The 12,388-nt window shown below is 47.4% G+C and overlaps 1 protein-coding gene across 1 annotated transcript in view; it reads right to left on the bottom strand.

Moving 5' to 3' along the window:
* The window catches only part of ALDH1L2 (aldehyde dehydrogenase 1 family member L2), a 47,370-nt gene that overhangs the window by 13,770 nt on the left and 21,212 nt on the right, over window positions 1-12,388 (bottom strand). Inside the window, exons 6-16 of the mRNA XM_078598672.1 lie at window positions 12,008-12,097; window positions 10,715-10,849; window positions 10,160-10,285; window positions 9,591-9,682; window positions 7,909-8,056; window positions 7,141-7,260; window positions 5,874-6,001; window positions 4,851-5,001; window positions 3,750-3,820; window positions 2,132-2,237; window positions 168-255 (exon numbers count right to left, since the gene is read on the bottom strand). Of these exons, the coding sequence (XP_078454798.1) occupies window positions 168-255; window positions 2,132-2,237; window positions 3,750-3,820; window positions 4,851-5,001; window positions 5,874-6,001; window positions 7,141-7,260; window positions 7,909-8,056; window positions 9,591-9,682; window positions 10,160-10,285; window positions 10,715-10,849; window positions 12,008-12,097 (1,255 nt within the window). The remainder of the gene's footprint in view (window positions 1-167; window positions 256-2,131; window positions 2,238-3,749; window positions 3,821-4,850; window positions 5,002-5,873; window positions 6,002-7,140; window positions 7,261-7,908; window positions 8,057-9,590; window positions 9,683-10,159; window positions 10,286-10,714; window positions 10,850-12,007; window positions 12,098-12,388) is intronic.

The following is a 12,388-nucleotide window of genomic DNA, read 5'->3' as shown; positions in this document are numbered from 1 at the left end:
TCACACCAGCTACAAACCCACGTACACACACACGAAAGCTGCAAGATACCTCCACTCCACGCATTCTCACTCCCATCTAGATGGATGCACCTTAATCTGTTTTCCAGTACCAGATGCGCCTGTGCGCCCGTGGTATTATCAGACGTGAGATCCTGTGCTTGAGCTACCTGAGCCAGGGATGATGTTAATGACGCCCTTTGGAAATCCAGCTTTAGCCGCTAGCTCGGCGAACTTGAGCGCAGTCAGCGGGGTCACCTGCCCGGGAACAAAAACAGCCATTCTTATTAGGACGCCACATCCGCATGCACTGACCCAATGACCGTTTAAATGGACGTATTGGTGGCACACCGGTGCAGCATAACACACCGGTCCTCATAAAAGTCTAAAATCTAAATTTGAACTGACATTTGTCTTCCGACTGCTTCGACATCACCCCACTAGAGTTTCTGACCGGGGGTTGGGAATCGTAGGGAAATATATATTTATTGTGAAAAATTTGCTCTTTTTTTTCTTTATACTGTGCACCACCGGTGTACCGCCAATACGTTCAAATAAAATAACACATTGAGCATCCAACATGCAGGCCACGTACATTCGCATGCAGGCAAACCTGATTATATGGGTTCGATAATCTTAGCCCAGTCACGCCCATATGTATTATACCGAATGTTACTTGTGATTAACTTGACTATAAAAACAAACAAAAAATAAGTATAGCTCTTTGTTAATCACTGCTGGGATAAAGGCCTTCCCATGCCATGTCAATTACAGGGGTCTGTTTGACCATACTTCACCCTATCCTGGTCGGTGTGTGTAGGTGAAGGTGGGGGGCACCCAGGATTGGTTCAGATATCACTCGCCGCCGATGTTATGCTTGGCCTGGAATCAGTGTGGGTGGGTGAAGGGAGGTGTTGCCCGACACCTGTTATAGATATCACTGGCCACTATTGTTAACCCGCAATGTACGTCGTTTGCTTTTTGGGCACTCAAATATTTTTTCCCAAATGCAACAACCCGAAAACACGGCCATAATTGAAAATTAATGTTGGGTTCCATTGAGGCTTTAGCGGGTAAATAAATCATAATAATTACTATGACTCTGTATGGCTTGGCACGCTGTACTTGCAACGAAAAGGTCACCAAATCGATCTCCCACAGCGGCAGTCGGAACAATGGGGTGTTTCTCAAATTTCCCCCACCTCTATCCACCCAGTAGCGTAAATGAGTCCACCACTGTTGATCGGCAGTTCTCGTGTCGTGGGGCCAAGCGTGGGTGCTCCCACCTCTTCCAACATGTTTGGCCGGTATGAAAGAGGGGGCCATAATAGTCTCTCAAGAGGGGGCCTTCGACAGCTCGATTTAGTTTCAGTTTTATCCGTTGACCTGCTTTCGCACAGTACGCAGCCAACCGTGCAAATCGGAGGTGTGGGGGATGGACAAAAAACTAACACAAAAAGCAGTTCTATAAAATATGAGTTTTCAATCTAGATTTAAAAGTGCATAGCTCCAGTGGCTACCAAATTTCGGAAGGAAAAGCATTTCAGATGGCTGCAGAAACGCATTTGAAAGCGCGCAATGCAGTGACCATCTTAGTTCGATGGCTAGCCAAAAGCCGCTGCGAGGACGATCGGAGGTCGTGTGACGGTTTATGCTCCTTGACGAGATCAGAAAGGTATGGTGGTTAATTTGTGGCAAGCACGTTGTGTGTAACAAGTGCAACCTCATAGTGGCTGCCCTTCTGCCAGCACATTTACCTTTCTCACATATGCCTCAGCATGCTTCTTAAATCCGTTTCACTATAGGCAGAGAACTTGTTCTTTTTTAGCTCCACAGTTCTGGCTGTCCGCCTGATGATGCTGGTTGTAATTACTGGTGAAACGTGGTAATCGAATTGTAAATGTTGTGGGTTTACTCTCCAACACACCGGTGTGCTGAACTAATAACGAATTGGCATGTTTTGTTTACGTTACAAACCTTACTAATTGGCTGTGTCGGGTGGGAGCGGGTTTACCGACACATTTATATTTAACCCAAAAACCTCTATTATGGAGTACGTATGTCTGTTGAACTTCTTTCGCACCATACGTAGCCAAGCGTGCTCATGGGGATCGCATTGCAGTCGGGACTGTACCTGAGCAGGCTTGAGCACCAGGGTGTTCCCAGCTGCCAGGCACGCCGCACTCTTCCACGCCAGCATCATGAGGGGGTAGTTCCAAGGAATGACGATGCCACAGACGCTGGGAACCCACACATAGCATATACGGCAACAATAATAGTAATAATAATGAGCACATTTGTTATTGGTGGAATTACAATAGCACAAGGCTATCAAGACGGCGCTATGTTTTACAGACGACTATAGTCTGCCAGTAGGTGGCGATGTTGCTCCGTGGTTTTCCAAAGAATGAAATTTGTGAATAATTTTTGGAACGAGACGCCGGCACACATGGTTTACAATTTTTTTAATAACGTCACAGGACATTTAACGTCCGCTGTGATGCAGACGGCGCACATCTTTTGGTCAATACGCCCATGATATTAACCAGGGTGGCCGCCGCGGGCTTGAACCGTAAACCTCTTCAACACAAGCAGCATACATGCTACCGCTCGGCCTCACCACTGCTCACGATGTATCCTGAAGCGTGGCATGGATTCAAAGTTATACAGCACCTCATCAGTAGCCTTGTGTTACCGTCTGCTGAATGAAGGAGTTCTGACACGTTGAACATCGACACTTGGTCTCGTGATACCACATCCTATCTGACTCTTGCTCATGAGCTGGGTTTATATTCTATCACTTAAGAACAACGAAATATTCCCCATGGAGTGCCCCACCATTAACAGGCCCATAATAAACCACCCTCCTTCCCCCATGGTGTATACACCTGTCATTACGATCAATGTTTGGGTAAGCCTTTACATTTGTACAGGGTCTTGAATCTGCAATGTTTACACGTTTATTGGTTCAAATGTATTGAAATGAAAATGAAATTGTAAACAAAAACAAATAAAAACTAAATATTACGTGAAAATTGCAACACCAAGTAATGTAAATGGCACATAAGTGTATTTAAGTAAAATACATAGATCCCTGCAAAAACTGCAACGTCATGCTACGTTTTAGTGCATTGAACCTCATGTGTTCTTAGGAGATGGCATTTTCAGCTAGAAGAATACACACAGGTTTGGCATACCACTTGTGTTTGCCCTTGCTGATAACAGCCTGGCGACTGTCTAAACAACTATGACTTTCTCCTGAGGCCTACAGTCCAAAGGGACCAACGTTTGTTCTTTTTCACAACTGACAATGATAAAGAGTTGTGACACACAGGTCACCGTACACTGGCACATTTGTTCACGTGACAACTGTATTAACGGGCCGTGTTAACCAAAAGGCGGTTACCAAAAGGTTGCATTTGCTTATCCAACAAATGTTTATATTTTTGTTGGAGCAACTACGTTTGAAAGCCATGATGCATTTGCTCTGTCCGTTTGTCCTGTCTGTAGTGTGGAGTCACAATAACTCTTCTATGGTCCAGTCAAAATTACATTTGAGAATGAAGTTGTGTTGCTATTCGGGACTTACTCCATAGAAAAACTGACTAAATTATCAAAAAGTTGGTAAAAACTTGCCTTTAACCAGCGCTAAATGAATAAGTTTTGCGACCAAGGCAATGACATCACGCGCGATGCGCACACCCCCCCCCCCCCCATGACATCATTACGTGTGACGTCATCCTGCAACTTACCCTATTGGTTCTCTCTTTGTGAAGGTGAGGTTTCGATTGGGCCGTGCTTGGTTGATCGGAATGGTAGTGCCCTGCACAGAATACAAAGCTCGTGTCAGGAAAAACACCGATGGAAAATCCATGATCTGTCAACAATGGCAATGAGGGTCATCAGCGTGATTTAAGTGGGGAATCCCTTGCTTGGCTGGTGTCTCGTGGACATCACCAGAGACACTGGAGCTCAAGCCCATAAAATATGGTGTGAGTGGATTGACTTTCAAAAGGCTTCCCGCTTTGTTTCTGAGCGATGATGATGATGATAATGTCATATGGAGGGAACGACATATTTAAGATGTTAAGCTTTGGGAGGTGCAGAGTGAATCTGATAACAGATGGTGTATTGTCATAGGTGTTACCAGACCTGGCTCCAGCTTCTCTTAAATTGGGGCCCCCATAACATTGATACATGTAGCCTGTGTTCCTTTAGCGGAGGAATAGTAAAACTACACAAACTCTCTCCCGAAGACCTCTCGTGATGAGCAGACCTCGGCATTTGCCTTTAGCTCCTGCATATATTTCCACACGCATTTTTTTTACGGTGATATACCACTAGGTACAGTATGTGCCAAAGGGACATTCAGTGCTTGCAGGGCCCACCCCATTACCCCGATAACGCTGGCCTCGGGTGTTACACAACATAAAGCACTACTCCCAAATGGCAATGTGATCTGCTTCTTTCGTACGGCTGATGTAGATGCAGAGCAACAACTGCAATTCACATCGAGGTGGTCAAGCCAGATAACCGCGTCAGGAGCAGCGGAGTGTATCGCCGTGATGTTTCCTTCGTATTTGTGGATTGGGCGTCGCGTCGTCATATGCTATACAGTCTGTTCTGGATGACCACAGTCGCACACTGTGAATCAGGTATCTGCATCTGCCATGGTTTGTGCGGATGCGGTTTAGGGTGGATCACATGAGCATCGTGGAAGATCAAAACCAGGAATCTTCTGCGTTGAGTCTTTCGCAATGGTACTGTGAGTTAGTTTGTGATGAGATTAGAGGGATACGACGTGAACGCTTGCCACGCCAACTGCCGCACGCTCTGCCCCGACCGCCTCTCACGTGTATCTTGTCGCACCAGCCGGCGAAGTATCGGAAGGTCTGTATGGACATGCCCACGTGCGTCTTGAGCGCCAGCGTGTACACGGCCCCCGAGTCGAGCGTCTCGATGGTGGCCAGCTCCTCCTGGTGCTCCTCCATGAGGTCGGCGAGCCTGGCACGAGCGTCACGGTGACAACAACGCCACGTCGTGGTCAACCGTGGCTGGTGTTGGTGTTGTATAGGTCTGTACGCGTGTGTTTGTATGCATGGGTTTGTATGTATGTGTGTGTGCTTGTATGTGCGCGACAAACCTGGCTACTGGGTTCGATTCCCATTCACGGCCAATACCAATGACGATTATCTAAACTGGTCCCGGGCATCTTCTAGGTCGACTCGGCCTCAAATTTTGTACCTGGTGCGGCATGTAAAACATCGGCACTTGGGAGACAAGGGCTAGCCATCCGCCCCTCGTGTACCGATCCGGCCTTTATATCCAGCCTTCATAGGTGCTCGCGAACAGCACTTGCCCCAACAGTCTGTTCAGGCTATACGGGGGATCTTTGTTGTTGTTTGAATGTATGGGTTTGTACGTGTGTTTGTATGTGTGTGTGTGTTTGTTTGCATGTATGGGTTCGTAAATGTGTGTGTTTGTATGGGTTTGGACTTGTGTATGGGTTTGTTTGTGTGTGTTTGCATGTATGGGTTTGTGTGTGTATTTGTGTGGGAAGTAATAGTGGAGTGATTGGGACACCGAACATCAATAGAGTATATATGAAATGGTCTTCGGCCTCCCCTAGGACAACTCAGCCTTAAATTAGTACCTATCGTCAGAAAGTAACAAGACACGAAGGCAGCCGGGCATGGTGCTGCCACCTCACTCCCCCATCGCGTGCCGTGCCGGCCTTACTAATAGGTGCTCGCGAACAACACTTAGCCCAACAGTCTTTTAATGGATAAATGGGGAGGTGGGGGCATATAGGATGGGGGCGGTCTTTATCTTTGTGTGTTTGTAGGCGAACGCTTGTGAGCGTGTCATCTATTCACTTGTACAGGAGGCGCCCTCTGTCACGGGGGTTCATGCGCCCCCACTCTCCGCCCTCGAACGCTCTCTTAGCGGCTGCAACGGCCTCATCGACGTCGGCGACGGAAGCGAACGCCACCTTGCAGATCACCTGTGCGGGGCGGCGAGAGGAGAGAGAGGAGAGTGACAGGTTCGGCAGCGGCGTTCACACGAGCAGGTCACCTTCCTTCGTTCACCCAACTTGAAGCCTGTCGGTGTGCGCATTTACGTGCGGACCGTGAGCTCCAGGGTGCGCGGTTCAAATCCCACTGTGTCAAAGCAATGGAAAATGAAAATCTCTCGAGTAGCAGTGTGCGACCCTGGTTGTACAGAACAGACTGTACAACGTAAAATGGCACAATGCCCGATCCACGGACACAAAGGAGACATCACGGCGATGATACACTAGTCCGCTGCTCCTCGCGCGGTTATCTGGCTTGACCACCTGAACGTGAAATTGTAGTTGTTGCTCTGCATCTACATCGGCCGTACGAAAGACGAAGAGGAAGCAATAAAGAGTTCAATTGCCAAACCATCGTGTATAATTAAAGTCAGAGCTTAATTTCCCACTGAATATTGTCCAGGTGGTCACTGGTAGACTGGAGTAAGCACGGGCATAGTAGCCACAGCCATAGTGAGCGGTATACTGGATGTGGTGTGCCCGGTGCAGACATTTTTCTGATTCGCCATACCCTGCTCAAATTAATCCCTGGATGATGTTCTCTCTTTGAACCAGGTGGGAACACATTGAGATGCGCAGCGATTTTGCAAGGGAGACTCGACATTCTTTAAAATTGACACTTAAGACAATTGTGATGTTCTTTGGCTCATGCCATTGTCCTGATGAGAAAATGTTGGATTATTATCAATTGCTTAATTAAACAAGGGCAGCAATCATGTTTAGCCTTTTGTCAATCTGCTCAGGCATAAATCCCTCCCCACATTGCAATGTCAGTGGTTGGACTTGTTAGATCACACTCCACTGTGTTGATCAGTGCGGGTTGGCAAAGGGAGGAACCCAGGACTGGTTCAGATATCACTCGCTATTGATGTCAGCCGTGCAGTGTGCAAACCACTGCACCACCGCTCCAGCCCCAAATACTTGCGATAACGTGTTCAAGAGATGTTTGGCCCACCGTCTTACAATGTGGAGTTGAGACCATGCATTGTTGTCAATGGGACATCACCATTATCTGACCCGTGAATGACTTAATCAAACGACGGTGTGCCTTCCGCTTCACGGGAGCTCACCGATCCATCTGTGGGGTTGACCGTGTCGTAGGTCTTGCTGGTTTCCGTGTCAACGAACTTCCCGTCGATGAAACACTGATGCGGTATCCTCACGGTCAAGTTGTTCACCTCTTTTACGACCTAGAAGAAGAACGTGATGTGCATAACCCCATCATAAGTTACCAATTGAATATAGCTTCAACAAAAGGCGGGAATATCTCAGCAAGCCTGCGAAATCAAAAACCATGGAGGGAGTAGTGCACCTCCGATTAGCACGGTTGGTACGGCACAAAAGAAGTTCAACATACAAAGTATGATGGCAAATATTATGGGAAAACCAAAAACACCATTCAAGACCAACACGGGGAATGTATATTATTGCAATAATAAGGTTTTGATCTATACAGAAAAACACCATCCAATCTCGACTATGTTTCTTCAGTGCATTGGATTGGGATATTTGGCCAATTCGATTTTAACAAGCGTTTTTCATGTGGAATGAGAATGAAGGAATATGAGAAACACCCTGTAAGCAATCAAACATCTGCACAGATGGGTTCAAGGATGTTTTATTTGTACCGCCATCTCCTGGCCACCTCTCAGCATGCTTTGCCTGCCTGAATGATGTCTGACAGTCAGAATGTTTCTCCATTAAGTATACCTATCTTTCAGTTTATATGTCTATCTATCAATATATTTGTCTGCCTAGTCTTTCAGTCTATCTGTCTATCTGTCTGCTTGTCCATGTGTCTTTGTCTAGGCGGTGGGGGGCGGTGGGGGGAGGCTCACGTAGTCGACGGCCAGCTCCTCGGTGCGGTCCTCCCCACGCAGCCGCCGCACGACCATGTGGGTGAAGTCGCGAAAGGACGTGGCCATGTACACGTCCTCCGTCTGCAGTTGCAGGTCCCCCCTCCTCTGCTTCAGCTCCTCAATCAGCCTGGAGACAGCGCAGCAGCAGCAGCAGCCGGTTAGTATTCACAGCCGCATCTGCCCGTTCACCCAATCGCGCGCTTTCAGATGCGCATCTGCGGCCGTCTGGAATGGCCGCTCTTCCTTCCGATATTAGGAAGCCACTGGAGCTATGCCCTTTTTAAAATCTACATTAAAACGAATTTCTTTAGATCTGCTTTTTGTGTTTAGTTTTTTGTCCTTCCCTGCACCTCCGATTAGCAGAGTTGGCTACGTACGGTGTGAAATAAGTTCAACATACATACAATCACGATGAATAAGCCTCACATAGGCAACCCGCAGGGTGAGTTACCCCTTAGTCGCTCCCTTACAGCCACGACCACACTGTAGCAACAGACTCACCTCACACATGGACGCTTCAATAAAGATTTTGATTCTGAGATTCTAATTCTGCTTGGTGACTCTAATAGATGCATAGTCACACACGCAGACACACAAAGACAAAGATCCCCTGTATAGCCTTAACAGACTACTAGGAGCAAGTGCTGTTGGCGAGCACCTATGAAGGCTGGCACGGCATACGAGGGGGTGGATGGCCAGCACCACGCCCGGCCGCCTTTGTCTCTCAAGTGGCGATGTTTACACACCACACCGGGGAATCATTTGAGGTTGAGTCGAACTAGAGTAGGCCCAGAACCAGTTGAGATATTCGTCACCGGTGTTGACCGTGAGCGGGAATCGAACTCATGTCACCAGACTCATAGCCCAGCGCGCTAACCGCCACACCACCGTTCGTCACATACACGGTCACTGTAACAAACACAGTAATACTTACACGCAGATACACGGTGACTCAGACACACCGACACATAGGCACGTTGATACACAGACAAGGAGTCATACAAACACATAGCGACCTTCACATGCAGTCACCCAGTCAACCTTCCACAAAGATACATAGTCACTGTGATGCAGACTAGTAGCCTTGAATGCACTTAAGTCCCACGTGGCTTAATTTACCCAGCGTCGTAGGGGCTCCCGCAATGTCCTACAACATCCATCAGTATCAATAAGAAGGATACCAAATTAATAACTCTATACTCTTTGGTTCTTTCGGTAAAGTCACGTCGGTTGAAAAATAAAATAAAAAATTATTTCTCACGACGTTCCGATCGCAACACAAGCGGTCGTCATCAGGCGGAAAAAAAATATATACAATCCAGCAGTGGAACTGCTCAACCAGCGAGAGAGCTGTTACAACAATAGGTTATTTATGTGGCAAGCCCATCGCCACAAAAACAAGCTCTTGTTGTAACAGCTCTCTCGCTGGTTGAGCAGTTCCACTGATGGATTATATATATTTTTTTTTTTCCGCCTGAGGACGACCGCTTGTGTTGCGATCGAAACGTCGTGATATTTTTTTTTTTACCTACGTGACTTTACCGAAAGAACCAAAGAGTATGGATTCCTGCAGTCACTGAAACTTCAAATCAAGATTAATAACTCTAGTTACTACGATCGCTCACAACGGAAGGGCAACGTATGCGATTTCAAAACTGCACCTCACTACATCCATGGACGCAGCTCCAGACTTGAAAAAGTCAGTCGAGTCTTCCACGACAGGCACGTTACTGAGAATGCTCATCCATATCGCCTGTCAAAAAAGTACACACGTGCACACGATGAGCAGGAAAGACCTGTTGGAACACGTGTCAGCACCTAATAAGACTGGGTTTATTTTGCAATCGGACTAAACCCAGATGACTTTTTTTTACTCTGGCTGAATAAGAGCAAACCCCACTGTCTAGAATTGTCAAGTATGGTCAAACATAACGGTGAAGTAAGGTACGATCAAACAACACCCTACGGTCAGCATGTCTAAAATTGTGGCATCGCAGGACCATGAGAAATGGCGACTTCAAGAACAGGCCTTCATCCATCAGTGGATGAGCGATGGTTAATGATGAGGAAGAAGGGCAATATTTCACTTGAAACGCTTTTTACTCTGCACACGTATACTTTTGAAAGTTTTATATGCCACATGGATTAATTTTACTTTTAGGGCCTCTCTCTGCTGATGGCCAACGACACGGGGAGGCCGGTACGCGACGTTTGTGCCGGAGCTCCTTACCCGAACCTCCTCCGCAAAGGCCTTTTCGTCGTCCGTGAGCTCCACGCTGCCCTCATCTCCCGACGAGAAATATTTGGAGGCCGGAATCATTTTCCCGTCTTCAAACTGTAGGTTCCTTACCAAAAGCTGGAGGTGCGAACACGCACACACACAAAGATCCCCGTTCATTTGCTTGCTTAGCTTGGCTGCCTTTGCCTGTCTAGTGCCTAAACCACATCGGCACAAAACATGGCAGATGAAGATGCTTGATGCACAAATGGAACATTAAAAAATCTGTAGTGTGCCACTGTGGTCACCCAGACTATGGAACATATAACGACTCAATGCTAGATGAATAAATCCGCTCGGATCTCTCGCAGAGCAGTGCAACTGTTTTTGTTTGAGAACGGTCCACGGAAGCGGATATCACAGCTGCTTCCGGAGGTCCCTTCTTCAGGTGACCTCTGGTCCACGTGGTAGAGGTCAGCGCTTGCCTCACCCGCTCCCGCACGTGGCAGTAATGTTCTTCGTGTGATAGTCAAATGGATATCTGAACTCTCTGAGCTAGCATCTCACCGTCTTGCCATCATTTCCGTGCAGGAGGAGGCCGCTCTTGGTTATGGTGCCGGGCAGGGCGGCACCAGGAATCTCCAGGGGCTGCCCCACCACCGTGCCGACATTCGCCAGCGATGACCCGAACAGCGTCAACCTCTGTCAAGTCGAAAAAGGGCAGCCAAGCCTTGAATCACCGAAAGCTATGCCTGGACCAGCTCCTTAAAATACCGTGAATCAATTATCACCGATGATGCGAAATGTAATTAGCGCAGGATTGTTGTAACAGCAACAGGCTTCCTGGCAGGTGTGGATGGCGTATTGAAAAGTGGTGTTATTAATATACCAACAAAGATTGGATTCCTAAAAGTGTTAGTGATATTGGTGTTTTGTATGGATGTCCAACATGGGACCATCAAATACAATCCGAAAATATGATGTATGGGGCACAAATATCACGTGATCGGGACAGACAGAACAACTCCTAGACACCATTAGGTGAAGGGAACTGCAATGAGTTGGCTTCATCAATAGATTCAGAAGCCTACACAGACCCAACCTGCACGGCACCATTGAGGGGACTCTACAAAGAGAAGGGGCGCCCATGAAGGAGGACTTGGATTCAGAACACCGCAGACTGGAGAGGCTGCTCCATGAGGGTGAGGACCAGAAAAGGTAGAAGGAGCTCACGACCACAGCTGCCAATGACCTTGTCTGGTCGAACGACCTCGTCGTTAGACCAGTCATGGGAAATTGAGACAGAAGGGGCAGTCTATTCATAGGATGACCACTGTCCGCTTCCCACTAACTGGTACCTCTTTATTCAACCACATAGGGATACTGAAATGAGTTGTTACCCGAAAAGGAATCACCATTGTTGGGCTGTGGTTGCATGTTCTACAGGGTGATGCTCTCGTTTCACGATCACACTGCTTGGAAGCCATGCTTCTGTCTGCACAACACATGCCAGTTGGGGTCCTGATGATTTGAGGTCATCATAATGATTAATATAATGAATTCAACTTGTAGCGTGATCAGTGTTCGCTCACTCTCGGAGAGAGAACGACTTAAGAGACACGAGGAACTGCAGAAAAGCAGGAAGGCAACCACATGATGAGTTGGCAATGCCCAAGCTCTGCAGCCCTCTATATATTAAGGTGCTATCGGCCAATTAACACGTTTTTACATGTGGGAATAATCCAGAGCACCGGGAAAAAAAAACACACACACATACAGACAGAACAGGTGGAGTCCCGCCTTCTCCTGGCAAGCCAGGACATGACACCTTGATGCCCAAAAAGCCACCGTCAAACTCACTTGTCCATCGATGAGGGTCCAGGCCCCGGGAACTTTGTCGTGACCACGTATCCAGTTGTGTATTGCCTCGGCCGACTGGTCGAAGTTGATCTGGGCACGGGGGAGAGGGCCAATGCAACGCGGGGTTAATATGCACGGCACACTCACGTGCAGCTTTCGAACCGTTCGCTCAGTTAGGTTTATTTAAAATCACACTTGCCGAGCACAGGCCCAAATGTCCAAAAACGCCAAGCAGCCAGCAATGGACAGCACTATTAAACATGTGTAATCAAAAAGAGTTTACATAAACCGTATATTGACTTGAGGATGGATAGAAAAAAAAATTAAAAAGCGACGATGGGAATGAACTCCAGAGTGGAGCAGTGCGTGGAAAGAAATAAA

Source organism: Lampetra planeri, chromosome 11 (assembly GCF_965212315.1).
Source record: "Lampetra planeri chromosome 11, kcLamPlan1.2.h2, whole genome shotgun sequence".
Taxonomy (NCBI): Eukaryota; Metazoa; Chordata; class Hyperoartia; order Petromyzontiformes; family Petromyzontidae; genus Lampetra; species Lampetra planeri.
The sequence above is the reverse complement of the archived record's forward strand: the minus strand, read 5'-3'. Positions and strand labels throughout refer to the sequence as shown.